The sequence below is a fragment of the Equus asinus genome, chromosome 7, assembly GCF_041296235.1.
Source record: "Equus asinus isolate D_3611 breed Donkey chromosome 7, EquAss-T2T_v2, whole genome shotgun sequence".
Classification (NCBI taxonomy): domain Eukaryota; kingdom Metazoa; phylum Chordata; class Mammalia; order Perissodactyla; family Equidae; genus Equus; species Equus asinus.
Window position 1 is genome coordinate 97,888,136 of NC_091796.1, and position 18,957 is coordinate 97,907,092.

Consider the following 18,957-nt stretch of genomic DNA (forward strand, 5'->3'; position numbering starts at 1 on the left):
GTGCCTAGAGCAGCATGACTAAATACAAAGAAAGGAAGAGTTAATACCTTGAAAAATAAAAGTACCAGATAAATAAAATATATGAAATTAAATTATTAAAATTGGCTTATTATCTTTAAGCTAATCCCCTCTCTGGATCTCAGTTTCCACAACTCTAAAATGAAAGGGCTGTATAAAATAACCTAAAAAGGAAATCTGATTCTTTGCAAATGAATGTGATATACAATCACTTCACCATTCATACTCAGCAAGAAAAACCAGCTCTTACACTATTATATTGAGTCTGCTGATTTGGTCTCAGAGGTGTGTTGGGGACACTTTTTGATCCTCCGCCAAGCCAGCCAGTCATCCACCTGGTGACACCGCCCTGATCTTCATTCAACAACTGAAAGATTATTTTAAAACAGAAAAATATTATCAATACTAGAAAAGAAAAAATAAGAACAATTTTTATATGATTTCAGATGTAGTAAACCACACTTTTCAAGTGCAATTCCTAGTAAACATTTCCTACTGACACAGGCTACAAATATGATGAAATGTATGTTTCCTACTGATAAAGGGTACAAACACAATGACAGGTCATCCCAAGCACTACTTTGAATAAAAGATGAGGACTGTCCTGTCTTAAAATTTCAGCATTCTGATATGAGAGGGGGCTTATAAGTTACAAAATATTTAAATTAATATACAAATTGGACAAATCCACTTCTTCGTTATAGTATGAAATGACTCCATTTCCACATTATTGAGAAAACTGTATTCAGGAAAAGTTATATAATATAAAGTAAAAGAAAACAATTTTATATGATGGCACTATTTTAGTTATAAACGTATTCAGAATGTCTTTCATTGTTCAGTTACCTGATCCATTTCTTCCCTTTTGATATCCAAGATGCTTCCCATTAATCGTAATACTTCGTGACGCTTATTTTTTGGTGTGTGAAAATGTCCAATGAAGAGGTTTCTCATTAGCACTCTAAGAAAATGAAGACAGAAACAGCTCAAGCTAACTCAACAGTCATCCAAATATTTAGTATACCCAAACAATAAACACTAATCATATAAATATTTATACTTAAATGATAATTATAAAAAATACCAAACAATAAAATATTTTAAAGTAACTTTTAAAAAATCTTGACAAGTCTAATTAAGAACATTTCAACAATGGATGCCACAGAAATACAAAAGAATATCTCAAACAACCCAAAATGTCTACCTTCTAAAACATCACTTAATAGCCACCCACTTTCTTCAAGTAAATACTCAACTGAGATGGTGCCTCGTTAGTATTCTCAGTGCCTGTCTGGGTTGACGTCTATCTTAAGGAGACACTTCAGATTTTTCCCTCCTTACTTAAAATGGTGATGATAGTTCTTGTGCTTAATAGTTATGCTTTTACTTCCCCATTCACATTTATCAATAATTTGCTAATAATATCTAAATCTTTACAATATTAATGATATATTAGATATATACCTAGGCTTCAGACCTAATACATTTGAGCAAGATATGTTCATTTAAGGACAGTAAAGAGAGCAAAAAAGAACGCTAAGAATAAAGTTTTTATTTTCTAAGTACATCATATTGTGGTGATGTTTCAACTCTTCCATATGGTTTTGAGAAAAAGAATTTGAGTTGAGAAAGACCTATTAAAACCCAGAGAAGAGAAGTTATTCTGCTGACCCCTCATTAAAACCACCTACACCTCATCACTACCGAAGAAAAAGAAAAGGCTTTTTAAAAACTTCATCACATATAAACATCTACATGTAGATGTTTTTGCCATAAAAGTAATCTCCATAAAACATATAAAAGTTAAAAGGCATAGCATACTTGTCCACTTTTCCTTCTGTGCTGTTTACCAAGTTCATCAGTTTCTTCTGTACCTCATCCAGCATTTCTTGTCGGAGCTGATCTGTTTAGAACATGTGAATAAAGACAGTCATTAACTGATTAAAACAGTCTAGATGAGCACATAATGAGAGCACATCTTTACTGTGAATTGTGAATATATGCACTTATTCTAATCAGGAATATTCAATCACTTCCATCTCTTCTTTGGTTCAGGGAACTAGGCTCTCTGGTACAGAAATTACCTGGAGGTCAGAGTACACATTAATTCACATGGTTTAACCCCAATAAAGGAATCAACTCTCTAAGAGAAAATTTAAAAACCAAAAAAAGGTTTTCATTCTCTTCAGAAACTTAACAGTAAGGAAGAAATTTTCACCACTGCTTTCTTGCTGAAACATTTCCAGAGCCACTCTTTAATGGGAAGAAGTGGAAAGGACAATTTTAGATTTTCCTTTTTCCTGGCTGGACTCTGTTTCTTGGTGAAATGACTAAGAAGAGTTTCTAACACAACCATGGATGTAATTGTAGCAGCTCTAACACATGGTTCAGGATGTAGCTAAGAGGGCACAGTATTCTGGGGTAATAAATTGCCAAACACAATTCAGATCACTGGTTCTAACATACTAATCAAACTACTATAGGTTATGACTCATTTAGAAGGACGTTTGGACTATTTTATTTTGAAAGTCTATTTATTTAAACAGGAAGCAAAATCTGTAAAAGCTTGGTGGAAGAGTTGGAATTTGAGCAGTATTAAAGGTGAAGTCTAGAATCACAACAGGAGATATCAACCATGCCACACGGCCAGGCATTCCTAGACTAAAGAGCCCTCAGCCAGGCCCACGGGCTTTCCACCTGTCACCCCAGAGACGGACAGTTTTAGCCAAAGGAGATAATGAACTACAGGCTAGATTACGAGTCGGTTCTGAAAGAGATGAAGCAGAGGCTGCGCGCAGCAGAGCTCTACTCTTCAAATCGAGACCACGCTCCCCAGACACCACTGTGACCTCCTTCCACAAATGTCCTCTTTGAGTTGTGCTGATTCTCCCAGGAGTAGCCAGATGCAAATTCCCTTATCAGATACGACTTGAAAATATGGTCTCCCATTCTGTGGGTTGTCATTTCACTTTCTTGATAGTATCCTTTGAAGTACAAGTTTTTAACTTCGATGAAGTCTAATTCATTTTTTCTTTTGTTGCTTGTGCTTTTAGTGTCATCCAAGAAACCACTGTCTAACTCAACATCACAAAGATTTACTCCTATGTTTTCTTCTAAGAGTCTTATAGTGTTAACTCTAAAATGAAGGTCTATGATCCATTTTGAGTTAATTTTTGTGCATGGTCTGAAATAGAGGTCCAACTTCATTCTTATGCAAGTGGATATCCAGTTGTTCCAGCACCATATGTTGAAAAAACTATTCTTTTGGCACCCTTGTTGAAATTCAATTGACCATAAATGTATGGTTGATTTCTAGACTCTCAATTCCCACTGCAAGACTTCTGCAAATGTTTTTTTCTTCTGCCTGGAAAGCTCTTTTCCACTGGCACTGCCTATTAACTCCTATTCACTCTTGATGTCTCAGTTCCCAGGTCACTTCCTCAAAGAAGTTTTCTCTGAACCTTACAGATTAGGCCAGGTCCATCTGCTTTATGTTTTCATTCTGTGTGTACAATACCTAAAATTCTGATTTACAGTACTAAATGTATATACAAAATGTCCGGTTTAACTGTGTGCAGTAGCTTGTGGTTTTTCTAAATTGCAAAAATCTAAATTGCAAAATGTAATTCATATAATATGCTAACTTTACCAAAATAGAGATGGTTGCCATAACCATATTATAAAAGCAAGGTTTGTGTTCGGAAAATCTACTACAAACATTTCCTTTCCTGTCTTTCCAGTAAGGAATTTAAACTTGGACATTAAAAAAAGAAAGAAAGGGAGAGAACAAGACTATTATTAAAGTCTAAGTAAGTAGGACATTTTAGATTCTTAATAGGCACATGTATACCGAACGCATGGTGCTCTCTGGGCTTTTTCTAGTACTACATTCTGAATGCAAACAGAACTCTGAACTATTCAGAGGAAGAACAGCAAGTAAGTTAATTTCTTGTCGAGGTTCTGAATTAACCATTCCACTCACGAGCTAAAGTAGGACCCAGAGTAAAGAGGGGCACAGTTTTCTCTTTCATCTTCCCCTACTACCTCCCAAAGCTCTAGAAAGGAAGCAGAGAAACAGAGGTCAAACTTACCCCACCCCTACCTTCTCCTTCTCTGAGATTTCCCTTCTTCTACTTTTTTCTAAAATTAATGATGTTTTATATTGATTACATGTCAAAATGATAATATTCCAGATATACTGGGGTATATAAAATAGTATTAAAATTAATTTCACCTGTATCTTTTTACTTTTGTAACGTGGCCACTAACAACATTTAAATGATACACATGGCTTGCATTCTGTTTTCTTCTTTGTTGTTTTTTTTTTTTTTTTAAAGATTTTATTTCTCCTTTTTCTCCCAAAGCCCCCCGGTACATATTTGTATATTCTTTGTTGTGGGTCCTTCTAGTTGCGGCACGTGGGACGCCGCCTCAGTGTGGCTTGACGAGCGGTGCCATGTGCGCCCAGGATCCGAACCAGCGAAATGCTCAGCCGCTGAAGCCAAGCGCGCAAACTTAACCACTCGGCCACAGGGCCAGCCCCAGCTTGCATTCTGTTTTTATTGGATAGGATGGCTTTGGAGCATCACCAGAATATAACCACACTATATTGCCTCTTACTAAAAAAAGAGACAAAGCCGAATGACAAATAGACATCTTCAGAGTAAAATGTACAAAGCAAAGAGTTGATTCTGATAAAAATTATTTTAATAAAATAAATTGGAAAAACTTAATTTTGCTCTGTGAAAAACTGATCAAGAAATGTCTTAAAGTTCAAGTCAAAAATATTTTCTTGATGAAAACTCATTAATATTGGTATAATTTTGATTAAAATCTCTGTGTTCTGAAAGTTAGGGTCAAAACATCCTTAAGGCCAAAATAACAGGGTAAAATTTCTTAAACTCACTATCAGAATACAAGTCAGTCCTGAGCTAATGTGACAGAGAACTGGTAACTCTGCATATCCTTGCAGGCATGCAGAGAGCTATTCCAAATTCAAACAGTAATTTAAAGGTATTCTGATATTTGAGTCTAGAAAAAAGCCCTCAGAATTTGGGGTAAGGGATTGGAAGGGTGGTATTAACTAGGAAAGGTTTAGAAAAGAAAAGAAAGTCAAATACCAACTTCAAAGGTGCCTCCAGACTCTCTCTTTCCCTGGGCGCCCTTCATCTCCTCCCATCAGAGATTCTGAACACCTCGCCACAAACCCTGAACGCTAATTCAAACCGCAATTTGAAATCAGAACTGTATTTATATGGGCAGGCAAAACACATTTATATGGACAATCAATTCAGGTTATTCAGAAATGGGTTTTTAGCCAAATACAATATCCCTGTGAAATAATTTAACATGCCAAAGTAATTCTTTGAAAGTTACAAAAAAAAAAAAAAAAGGCAGGGGCAGGGGGTTACACTTTTAAAGCTGAACAATAAAGCATCTGAGATTTACTCTCGTTTAGGGGGAGATTTACTCTGAATATACGACATCCCCAAGCCTGCCATATCATAGCCTCTTTGTTGTAATGCCTAGAGATGGCCCCATGGTCTTTATCACTTGATTTAAAATGAAAACTGAACATAAAACGTAATTGACTACAACAAATCAGCCCACCATCATTTTACATTTTACTTGTGATTAGTAACACTGCACTCTACACTGCCTTCCGAGAACATCATGAAATTAGGTCACACTCCTTACAAAGCCATTTGGCTATTTCATGACTAAGCTCTCTTGGACAAGATTCAGTCAGGTTGAAGAGTCACCTGACTGAGAAAAGGAACGTGGCTGGAACAGCACTGGAGAGTCAGAAGGCCTGCATAGGAATCATGGTCCTGTCACAAGACCTGGACATGAATCACGGTCCTGTTACCAGGCCAGACTTTGTTGTCTATTTTGCAAAAGAAGCATGCTTTTCTTAAAGGATTTTGAGAGAATCTACTGAGTAATTAAATGTGACCTTTCTCAAGAGCAAAGTGCCGTAAAAAGCATCAGTATTCATTCATCTGATTTCTTAAAATAACTAAAGAGTTCATCTTTGAACCTAGCCCTAACCAATATCAATAATATGTATCACTTTGGTTATCATTAACAGTGATCATTTTTCCTCCATTTGTCTTATCTGTCACTTTACAAACCAAGGCAAGTCAACAGAAGGAAGAAAAAAACATTAGAAAGATGATTTCACTTATAGATGTCAGTAAATAAACTGGATCTAGTGTCTTACCTGCACTGGATACCTTAAAAAAATATTTAAATCTGATATATTAAATCTAATACAAGGAAACGTGGACTCTTCATTTAGTTAAACATAATCAAAGCAAAAGCTACAAATTACATGGTCTTTTTATTACAGAATTTCAACTTACACAAGATCACTTTCATTATAACAACAAATAACATTTTTTTAAAGGCATCTTATATTTATTTACATTTGAAGTTAAGACATATTAGCACCTGCTGTCTTGTAACTCAATTCTGTTCATCCATATCAGACACAGAATTTTAAGGTCTAGAGTACATGGTAAATGCTTTCTTGTTCCACAATTATAATTATTAATTGCTGAAAAGTAATTTTTGAAATTCCACTTCCTAGCAATGAACTCACAGGAAAAGAATTTTATTAATTTGATATAACCTCATTAATTCGAATTTCACTAGATCAGAATCTGTGATTAAACTGAAATAGCAACGCTGAGGTCTACTGGGTTATTTGTATACTTAAATTAGAGTTACTAAGTGCATTTGAAAGAGATGTTATATAAACATTTTTAACGTAATCAGATCAAATTTATTTTCCCCCTCCTCCCTCAATTCTTTAGTATGAATTCAAATCATTTGTACCGCAGTTTTCCATATCAAAACAAAAATTTTTTAAAAGACTAAATCTTGTGAGTCAAGTTACATATTTAACTTTTATAGGTTCACTCAAACCAGCCATATACCAAAAGAAAACACTGCAATTTTGTCAGTGAAAAGTAAAATCATTATAATAATTTTGCTACTTACTGAACAGCATCATCACTATAGAAAATATACTATACAAAAAGTTTTCTAGGCTGCAGACTGAACCTCAACTCATTTCTGAAAGTTCCCTGTTGCACATCAGCACACACTAAATTTGGCCCAAAGAAATCTTTTGTTCAGCCCACAAAGGGTTTTTAGAAAAATTGTGTCACATTAAAAAATTGGAATATTTCATATAAAAGTCTACATTTCCAGTGTCCCTCGAAAGATCTGAAGAGTTGGCAGCACTGGGCTCGCCTTCCTGCTTGGCAACCGTTGTGTGTGGAGCTGAGAATTTCCTGCCCCTGTAAGAAACTCTCCAATTCACCATAGTGTCAGTCCTATTTGCTCTTTTATATTGTCATTTGGGCCCCAGTTCACAATTTGTGGCTGTGATCCATACCTATAGTTTCATTTCGCCACATAGCAAGCCACTTCCACCTCTGCGTTCCCTTTGGTTATTACTTGTCCCCAGATCTTCACCAGTTTCCACATTATACCACATAGTCATACGAATTGCTCCCTCTGTCTAGAATGCTCTTCCCCAACTCCCTGCCTGCTTAGCTGGACCTATCCACCAGTTGAGTGAGGTCAAGCATACCGTTCAGTAGTCTGTTCCACCCTTCCATACCACTGTCACCAATTCATTGCATGGAAGTGATTGCGTGTAGTCCTCCTCTTTGGGCCTGACTGCAGGCCTCCTCAAAGTAGGACCTTGTCCCCTATCTTTGGACCACCACTGCCTATTTCAGTGCTTGGTACACAGCAGAAAGAAATACATTTTTGACAAAGAATGATTGATTTTTCTCTGGGAAGGGAGAATATCTGGGAAGAAGAGAACACAGGACAAAAAGAACAAATGATTTATGTTCTGAATTACTCATCCATACGAGGGAAAATACACAAAAAACATTAACTCAAAACATTCTCATCTCTACATAATTTACTTTTTCCTTTATACTTAGAAGAATTAATAAAACACACATTTAAAATCATAACCATTAAGTTTAAAAGGGCTTAATTATCTACCTAATTGATACAAACGTTTTTGTTAACTGAAATTTTGGCATTGTCTAGTATACCCAGATGTTTATATCATCACAAATAATTTTTTAACCATTTATGGCAATTCAGAAAACTGCATCTGGTATTTCTTATATGTTTCCTCTAAAATCACCACTTCTGCCAAAAACATCTATAAAGAAATCCCTCAAAAGGTTTGGGTAACAAAGCGTCTGGGAATGTATTTGGCCTATGTTCAACAGGACATTATATGTTTTCTTGTATAAATCATGTCCTGGAAAACAGAATGTCTTTATTTAAAATAAAAACTCTACCATCCAGCACCATAAAAGTAGTTCCATGAAAAACATTTTAAACTTCTTTTATATTCATAGTTTTAAAACATGTTTTTATGCTTCATATTACAGTAGGTTTACTGGGGCTCATTTTATATGTTCTTCTAGATTTTCTTTAAAAAAACACTCTACGGAAATTTTCCATTCTCAACTCATAGAAGATTTTTAAAAGAGCACCAAACCTTCTTAAGAAAAAGAAAATAATAGTTATGGGGCCCTTTAAGACACAGCTATAAAATGGCAGACACACCAAAAGATTTTCCCAAAGCTAGAATCTAAACTTGTATTGTTTATGAAAACTTTTTTTTTTGCATACCATAAAATTCACCACCCTTTTGAATAACAGTTATCAAAACAAGAACTACTTTGTGCTATTTCAATTTTATCCAATCATTTTCATTTAAACAGGAATTTATCTCCAGGATGATGGTAGAGAACAAGCAGTAAAGGAAGGAAAATGTCAAATTTGGCCATAAATATAGCAAGACAACACATCTTTTACCAGTTCAGCTGTAGCTGAGGTTCCCATAGGCGTGTATTTTCCCATGAATGACACTTCCATAGAAATTCTGAACTCTGATCAACTCAGAATAGTTAAGGAAAGACACTGTCCTGTCTGCTCCATAGAGGACTGAGTTTGAAAAATCACTGAAATATAGGATGGCATGTGAAACAAGTCTTTGGAACTACGTTGAAAAAGAACACTTCCAGGTAAAACGTTGAGAGAACAACTCTGAAAAGGAAGGGTAGCAGTAACTCTTCCACCCGCCAACATCATCTACTAAAATAGGGGGCCTGTAGGATCTTAGGGTTTCCTTTCATTGTTACTTTCCCATGGGAGGGTAGTGATGAGGAGAAAGGAAAGAAAGAGAGATGGTGTAGGGAGGGTTCTTACATTTTTGGGGTGAAATCCTACTACTGGTTTAGGGCTCCGCTCCATTCCTTTCCTCCATGGAATGCCCTTGACCCTAATGGGCTTCTTGGGGAACTAAATATGCACTGTGTTATGACCACTGTCTTAAACTGTGAACCTATGGTGTATCCATGTGATCTCACGTCCTTAACTAAGCTCCCTGTAAAAAAGGATCCTATCTAGTATCTCACATAGCATCTAACAGGAAGCCAAGTAGCTGGTTCTCCTTAAATACTTAATGCCTGATAAGGTATCTTCATACTTTTCATACAAGGCATGTAAATTTCCTGAACCCATAACCACAGTTGTACATTCAGGACACTAAAAATTATGTACTCTAAGAATGATCGAAATCATCAATAATCTACTGTTTTAATACTGGTGTTTATACACAACATAGCTCCCTTTTCATATGTTCGACCAGACTGAATCATTTCATCTCTGGTGGCAACGACAGAATCAAGCATTGCAAATAAAATGCCACTTTTTTAAGTGAGTTTCCTAATATTGTTTAACTGTTGAAACTGCGTATCAACTAATCATCAGTCTACAGATGCTCAGAAATAAAACAATACTTTGCTTCTATAATTCAAGTCTCCATGTACTTTCGGGCAACAAAAGCCAATCTGTCTTTTTCAAAATTGTTTCTCCTGGCAAATATTTTCGCTGTCTGGCCAAGTTTTGTGTTAAAAATAAAGTACAGTATTACAACATCAATCAACATTTAAAGTACTTAATGATCTATGAAAGAAAATATACAGTGATTCGCTTGAAGCAACCAAGCCAATCAAAGTTTTATTTATATTACCAAATCAAGAGTACAACTTTGAGAAAATAAAATCACATTTGTGTTTAGAAATACAAAAGCAATATTAAGCACTTAGCTAAGACAAGAAAACAGCTTGTTAAGAAGAGCCGTAAACGGCAAGAATGACTTAAAGACAGGACAGAGCTAACTGGCTCCTGACTCCCCTTCCTGTCTGTGCAGCACTGGCCTCTCGCCTGCCCTTTCAAAGACCAGTTGTATAAGCATAATTTGAGCCTTTTCTGTAGCTAATATTGACTCCACAAAATGAGTTCCAGGTTGTTATACATTTATAATGAATATTAATTACACTTTATTACATGAATAGAGACCTAGGCCACCTAAGCCTTGTCATTTATAGTCAAAACCTGAAAATATTCTACCTCTGGGCATTTAACTGGGTGCCTGCACAAAAACTAAGTAGTGCAGGAACTCTGATAATGTTTATCAACTACGATAAGTCACAGAACTTTTTATCTTACCATCATCTACTGGGAATGACTCAGGCAGATGTCTAAAAGGGGATGTGGCCTTAAATATTATAGAAGCTTGACAAACAGCACGGAATTGTCACAGACCAATGAGCTGGTTCAGAATACTGCCTTTTCACCTCCATTAGCCTAGCCCTATCCTAAGATATCAATTCTTTGGCTAATTCCTTGGGTGCATATCTCCTCTGGGTTGCCCATATGTATTCCAGATAACGTAGTAGCTGAATTCGCCTTCAACCTAACTAGACTGTTTTCCCAATAAATATTGCCTCCAGGCAGGGGCAACCATTTCAACATTTGGGGCACAACACAGAGGATACTGCCCTATCTTCTAAGGAGATGGTGACATACAGAACAAAATACAAGTCAGACTATAAATAACCATTTTCCTGACAGGAAGAAACATAGTAACGTGGAATGACTGTGAGCTTTGGCCAAGAGTAAAAAATCAGAGTTCAAAACTCAGTTTCCTTAACTTGTAAAATGGAACTAGTACCACCTACTTTAGAGTTGCTTGTGAAGAGCAAATGAAATAAGAGAAGACTAAATAATACAATATATGTTATATAAAACAATACTCAACAGATAATCATGTCCTTCCTGCCCATTTCCAGCTGCTCTGCTAGATTTAGAGTTCTCAGGCTGACCAAGTCTTACCAATTGAACAGCGGACTTTCAGTTGGGCAGTAATTTGCCTCAGAGTCAAGTCATCGTGAGGACAACCACCTCACATGATCTACCTTACTGTTTCTGTATTCCTAAAACTCTCTTACCTCCTGCCTCCTGCTAGATTTAGGCCAACTTACTTTGGCTTGTCTTTTGGTATCCACGCTTCAGTAGTTCTTGTCTACTTGCGTCCAAGTCACTGTTTCTGGTGTCTGACAGTAACTCTGCTGTGCCATCGCCTTCTACTTTTGCCTGTTTCTTATTTTATGTTGGTGGTACTCCTAATTCCTTAATTACGTACCTTGGTGTTACTGTGCCTAACACAGACACCTAAAGTTGCTATATTTCTAGGTTCCATTATCACCTTTCCGATAACCCCAAATCATTACCTACTAAATGCAGCCCTAGAATAGCTTCAACTTCCTGGGGACCCTTAAATCAGAGATTAAATGAGGACATGCCATCTCTGTCAGCTGCTAGATTCAACACAGCACTAGGAACCACCTGATTGTCTGAGGCCTCACTGAAAATACAAAGCACAGGACTCACCTTAAGGAATTGACAGGGCTTATGAGATACCTTACAAGGATCAAAAACTACACAATGAGTGCCTGTATGTACAGCACTATCTATAATCATAAAGAGCTAGTTACACCCAGATGTTCATTCCACAGAAAGTTACTCTTTTACTTGAGAATACTGCCTTCTTTAACACTTCAGATGGCTTTAGGTAGGACAAACACGGATTGATCAGGGAGAAGTCATAACCATAATAAGTCAGGTCAGTCCCCCTTGAAGGTCAACACGGTGACAGCCAACACAACTGGACTGCCTCAATATCCAGGAAAACTAACTGGACAGCCAGGGCCAAATTATGACTCTGGTTTCACTGGGACCATATTCAAATTGAAGCAAACTAGTCATGCGAGATGGAAGTGGGAGTCACATACCAACGCAAGTTGGATCACTCAGCTGAACCAGCACATGAGGGAAACCACGTTTCATTCAACACTAGTGTTGTAGGAAAAAAGAAGGGAAAGAATAAAAACCTACTTTGTTTTTTAAGTTCTTCGATTTGCTCTTCCTTTAAATCTAACTGTTCTGTAAGTCTTGATGCTGAATCCAATGCAGCATTTGCTTCATCCAAACTCTCCTGAGGAAGGAAAGCTCATTAAAAAGTGGCACACAAAAATTATTTCATAAACTCTAGGGCTGGAAGACATCTTAGGGTCAATCAACTCTTTTCTTTTCTGCTGAAGAAGCTGTACTTCTGTGACCTTGGCAAGTTCACAAAACTAACAAGTGTCAAAGAGAGAACCCACACTTCACAACAGAAAACTGTCTTTTTTAGAGGAACTACATGAAAAAAAAGATGCTACTAAAAGACAGCATGGTGACAAAAGTAAAAAAAGTGAGAATAAAAACTACAAACAGCAGAGATAGAAAGCCAAAATATAGGAACAAATGTTCTTCCTAATTTTTGTAAGTCTGATGGGTATATAAAGTTACGTTTCATTATTAGTTTTTTATTTCCCTAACTACTAGTGAGTTTGAGCATTTGTTCATGTTTACAGGGCAGCTGGATCTTCTCTTCTGTGAAAACCTCTCTTTGCATATCTTGCCCGTTTTCCTATTGAGCTTTCTCTTGTCAGTTTGTAAGAGCACCTTATATAGTAGACATAAACCCTTTGTTGGCTACAAATATTATTTGCCAGATCTGCCATTTGTCTATTGCCTGTAAAATATCTCTTGCCACGTAAAAGTGTTTAAATTGTATATAATCAAACACGTCCTACTTTGCTTTTTATAGCTTCTTGAGTTTTAGACTTAGTTAGGCTCCTCCTTGCCACTAGACTATTCACGTGGTCTTCTACATTTTCTCACAAGATATTTTTTTTTTTAATATTCACATCTTTAAAATATTGTTTCTCCATGGGAGTGCTTCTGGCATTTTGGCCCCTGCCCACTAAATGCCGGAAGACCCATCCAGTCACTGTAACCACCAGAAACAGTCCCAGATTTCCAACACCACCCCCGGCTGAGAATCCTTGCTTCAATACAACTGAAATTCACTTTTATATATGGTGTAAGATATGGGTCCAGTTTTACTTTTTTCCATACAGAGAGCCAGTGGTGCCAACATAACTTATTAGATAATCTATCGTTGTTCCCATTAAATGAAATTTGTTTAATTTAGGATTTAGTTTTAAATTCTGAAATATATCATGGGCTCTATTTCTGGATTCTCCTTCTGTTTCACTCATCTAGTCAACATGGTGCTGATTTATGGCTCTATTTTGATATTTAGTAGGCAAGTCCCTCCACACTGTTGTTCTTTCACACAATTTTCTTGGCTGTTCTAGAGTATTCACCCATGGAAATTTCAGGTCAAGTTTTAACATCTTGAATCAGAGTGTGACAGCTTTTCGGATGTACCATCTTAGGCTCTACTTCACAGTTATTCAATCAAACATAATCTAGACGTTGCTGTGAATATTCTGCAAATGTGATCAAAGCCCCTGATGAGTTGAATTTAAGGAAGTCACATTATCCTGGATAATCACGGTGGGCCTGACTGAACCAGTTCAAAATCCTGAAAGCAAGGCTGAGGCTGCTCCAAATAGAGAAGAAATTCCTTCTCTGGACAGCAACTTTGGCCCCTGCCCATGAGTTCCAGCCTGCTTGTGATTTTCCTTCCTGACCCCCCGTGGACAACAGCTTTGGCCTACGCCCGTGAATTCCAGTCTGCCTGTGATGTGATCTTCCCATTTTGACGGCCAGCCCTATGAATTTCAGACTTGCTTAGCCAGCCCCCACAATCATGTTGCCAGTCCCTTGTAATGAATCTCATAGGTATCCATATATATCATATCTATCAATGTGGGTGTTGGGGGGTGTGTGTGTGTGTGTGAAGAACCTACTAGTTTGGCTTCTCAAGTTGAACCCTGACTGATACAGAGAAGTAGTGAAACAAAAAATTTTAAATAAAAAATTTAATATTCAAAATCCACAAAACTAAATTTACTGTAAAGGAAATTAAATAAACTTTCAAACGATTTTTTTTTTTTTGCTGAGGAAAATTTGCCCTGAGCTAACATCTGCTGCCAGTCTTCCTCTTTTTTCACTTGAGGAAGTTTAGCCCTGAGCTATCACCTGTGCCAGTCTTTCTCTATTTTATAAGTGGGATGCTGCCACAGCATGACTGATGAGTGGTGTAGGTCCAGGCCTGGGATCCAAACCTGTGAACCTGGGCCACCAAAGTGGAGCGTGCAGAACTTAACCACTATACCGCAGGGATGGCCCCTCAAATGATTTTTTTAACCTCACAGCATTTATATTTAAGAGATCATTAAAGCTTAAAACTACACTAAGACTTTTTTGAAAATTAACATTTAGATTTCATTATTCTTTCTACTATTTGTTTTTTATTTTATTAACTTCAGCCTTTATCTTTACTAATTCTTTCAGTTTCTTCTCATTTAGTTTGTTCTTTTTCTAAATATGCTACATTTTTACTAAAAAAAAAAATAAAGTTACTTTTAAAAGAAGACCTGGACTTTTACCAGTATAAGAGACTAGATACTCTGGTCCCATTGGAAACACTGAAAGTGTTGGATAAAATGTCTTTTGAAATGTTATTAGTGAGCTGACCAGAAAGCAAGCACAAATGGTCAATAAACATACTGCAAGGTGCTTGATCTCATTAGTAGTCAGAGAAATGCAAATTAAAACCATAAGTAGATAGCCCTTCCCACTTACCACACTGACAAAAACTTTAAAAGTTCTGATAATGCCAGTGTTGCCAAGGACGTAGAAGAACTCTTAGGCACCACTGGTAAGAGTGAATTAGCACAACTGCTTTAGAAAACAATCTGCCATCATCTAATACAGTTTAAAGTACCCATCTATATCCCATCACTTCGCAATTCTAATTAACACATACCCGAAAGAAACTCTTACACACGTGCACCAGGAGACATAAACAAGGAGGTTCACAACCACATTGTTTGTACAGCAGATAATGGAAACGTCCATTATCAGTAAAATGAGGAAATAAATTATATATTCATGCAACGAATACAGCAGTGAAAATAATGAACTTTCTATACACAGTGACACACAGCAACATGGCTGAAACTCATAAAGATAAGAATATTCAGCAAAAAAAGCAAGTCTCAGAGAATTACTCAATTTACATACAGTTCAAAATTCCATTCATAGAGAGTTTAAAACTATGTGAAACCAAAGAATGTATTGTTGGGAGATGTAAATCTATGTAACAAAACCATACAGGAAAATAAGGGGACGACCAACATAAAATTCTGCAATAGTGGTTATCTGTGAGGTAGTAAGGAGAGCCAGAGGTGCAGAAGGATGCAGAAGGAACTTCAAAGGACGACATATTATTTCTCCTACTGGGTGGGGAATACGTGGGTATTCTTACATTTATATGTATTGTCTAAATATTATTTTGCAGCCACTCAATATTTAATAAAAATTTCAAGCTTTAAAGGAAATATGCCTTCACTTATTTGGAATAGTAACACTCCTGAATAGCATATTCACCACTAATGACAAGTAAATAAATTTTATTATTTTCCACGAGCTATTGCCAGTCTACTTACAACTTAGAAAAGTTTATCCTAAATCTAAAAGCAAGTCACTTTGGTGTCATATCTCTTCACGGGGGTTCATTTTATTTACATCTTTTACATAATTTTTGTAGGTATGAAATATAGCATAGTAATAAAAAGAAAAATATTTTAAAGGATTACGCCACCAAAGAGAAAGACTTAACGGGATAATATACATTGAAATGTGAAATAAAGTGCCCAATATACTTTGTTGAAAAGACAAAATTGTAAAGTTAAAATTGTAGGTTAATTTTTTTTTTCAGTGATCTCTAAAATACCCATCTGTGCTAAAAAATTTACATGTCCCCCATCTCACATGTGCTGTGTCTACTCTCAACTCTACGTCGCTGAGGGAAATCCTGAGCATCTCATCATGCCCCAGCAGAGGGTACAGAGCAGCCACTCAAACAATATCTAACAAATTAATTGTTCAGGAGATTATTTCCAAGACAAAGATTCTACAAGTAATTGTTTCATGAATAATAAAATTTATAAGAGAAAATTATTTCGACCAACCTGTAATGAAACTAATTTTCCTTCCAGATTTTCTGCCTTTTTCTTCCATTCAGCTACAAGTTGTTTGTGCTTTTCTAGCTCGGCAGAATACATAGCTTTTTCCTCTAAAGAGGAAAAGAAAGTTACATCAGTATTTTGCAATTGTGTGATAAAATCAGAACTTTAAACCACCTGAAATTTTAATAATTCAACAAAAATAGTTCAAATGTCTCAACAAGAACATTGTATAGGCCGTAGTGATCACGGTAACTGCAGTGAAAGTGATGAGGTCAGCTTTGCCTGCCTAAAGCCTTCTCCATCTCCTCCAGCTTGCAAACTCTGCCCTCCCTTCAGAACTCCACTCGCATATTTCCTCTTTGGCAAAGCTTTCTCTATGGCCTCGTACCATACTACCTTGAGCACATGTCCAGAAAGTATTTCTCTGTCTCCAGAAAAGTATTTCCACCAGGACTAGAAAATGTAGTTACCTCAAAGTAGAGATGAACAATTATGAACAATTAACCAACATTTCAAAGGATAGCAATTACTGATGAGTAACTCTTTCAAGTGGCTTGAACCTCTAACCAATCTCAAAACATAACCACCTTTGCTACGCATGCGCCCCCTCTCCTTTGCATCCTCTCTTCACCACGTGATCACCCAGCCTACGTCACCCTTAGACTTTCCCAGCTCTCACCTCAACTGGTCATGCTATAACAGGAAAACAAAGTTTTGATGATCACTGTACACAGTTTATGTTCCCTAGTCTTAAGTGTTAAAGGAGTCTAAATTAACTTATTGATGCTGCCTAACCTTTCCCCATACAAGTGAGTAACCTTTCAAAGGTTTCCCCAGGCCTAATCTAAAATAGCACTCAAAGAAGCCAAAATTCCCAATAACAAAGCAATTTTTCTCCACTGCGAGACTGCCCACCCCACTTACCTTGTTGGAAATGCTCTAGGACCATCTGCAGGTTGGAGAGTGAGAGCGCATACTGCTTTACCTGTTCCCGGGAGACCGAGAGCTGCCCGGCAGCCTCATCCCTTTGCTTGGAGACTGTATTCAACTGCTCCTGCAATGACTCTACCTGCAAACTGGCCTGATGGCTTCAGACAAAGAGAATACAGGTCAAACCGTTTCTATTTAGAGACTTCAACAAGATGGAATGCTGTCCCTACATTTCATTGCATTAAATGCAAGTGAGGTTTCAAAGTATTTAAGCACTTTAACAAGATGAAACCTCTTCCCTATGTTTTACCATTTTAATCATTGCTAAGTGTTCAGTTCAGTCGCATTAAGTACATTCACACTGTCTACTACCATCACTGCCATCCCGCTCCAGAGCTTTTCTAGTCTTCCCAAGCTGAACCCCACACCCATTAAACAGTACCTCCCCCTTCCCCCAGCAACCTCCATTCTACTCTCTGTCTCTAGGAATTTGACCTTCCCCACATCTTAGTGCATTAAATTCAAGTTAGATTTCAAAGAACCTTGAAGAGTTCCTCTGATCTTTGTTCTCCCTGTTTTTTGTAACTCAATCATCCTTCCTGTGAAAGTGACTGAACAAATAGCAGTCACTGCAATGACAAAACTGGGCTAAAAAAGAAACATCAGCATAAGAAAAACTTACAAATAGCCTGGAACTTTCGTGTTTCCAGACTAAACCTCTAAGATGTACTTTATCATAAAATTGCAAGTTGTATGGGACCTTGGAAGTCATTTTGTCTAGCTTCCAACCCAACAAGCAACGGACTCTACGACACCTCCGTGCTTTTGACGCTTGAAATCATGGTGAACTCACAACTTTCGAAAGGCTATCCCACTGATTAACTGCTCTGATTACTAGTTAATTATCTTTTACTATCATCCTTTTTTCCTGCTTACATTAACTATTATAACCGCTACACCTACTCCAAATAATAAATCAGAGATCCCTCAGGGATTTATATAGCACCTATGCAGGCTTATGTCACTGATGCACTTCCTTAATGTATACTGATTACACACAAAATACTCCAATAGCCTTTGCTGGGATTTTAATGTCCAGTTAAATTGTTACTCAAAAGCAACCCATTAAAGCCCATTAAGAGGAGCTTACTTTGAAGAAACTTTACCCAACAGCACCCTCTTGTGGAAAGAGCAGTAAATTGATAATCAGGAGACAGCTCTGCCCTCAAATGTCCCTGGACTTGATTCAACTTTGCTGGTTAGCAAATCACTCAAAGGGTGATTGTAAGGATGAAATCAGCTGTGACGTCACTCAAAAAGTTAATAAATACCAGGTGTTACTATTGTTAAGCAAGGGCTCAAAACACCATAATCTGGTTTGTAGATTAGAGTTACTAATACAACAAATATTTACTGAACATCTATTAAACTATGTTTAAGAACATATGATGTGGTAAGGGTACAAAATAAATGGCATCATCCCATCCTCAGTAACCTTACACTTCACTAGGCGGGAGGAAGTGTAAGACAGTTCAACAATTATCTGTACCCTAAAGTAAAATATAAGCGCCCTATCAAAGACTAAAATGAAGTACTGTGCAGATTCAAAGGAAAAGTCTCACACCAG

At 36.9% G+C, this 18,957-nt stretch overlaps 1 protein-coding gene across 2 annotated transcripts in view; it reads right to left on the bottom strand.

Annotated features, from left to right (window-relative positions):
* Positions 1–18,957, bottom strand: part of TRIP11 (thyroid hormone receptor interactor 11) — a 63,932-nt gene that overhangs the window by 6,527 nt on the left and 38,448 nt on the right. For both annotated transcript variants that reach the window (XM_014832057.3, XM_014832056.3), the window contains exons 14-19: positions 17,325–17,488; positions 16,404–16,507; positions 12,307–12,406; positions 1,840–1,921; positions 865–979; positions 269–385 (exon numbers count right to left, since the gene is read on the bottom strand). In XM_014832057.3, the coding sequence (XP_014687543.3) occupies positions 269–385; positions 865–979; positions 1,840–1,921; positions 12,307–12,406; positions 16,404–16,507; positions 17,325–17,488 (682 nt within the window). The remainder of the gene's footprint in view (positions 1–268; positions 386–864; positions 980–1,839; positions 1,922–12,306; positions 12,407–16,403; positions 16,508–17,324; positions 17,489–18,957) is intronic.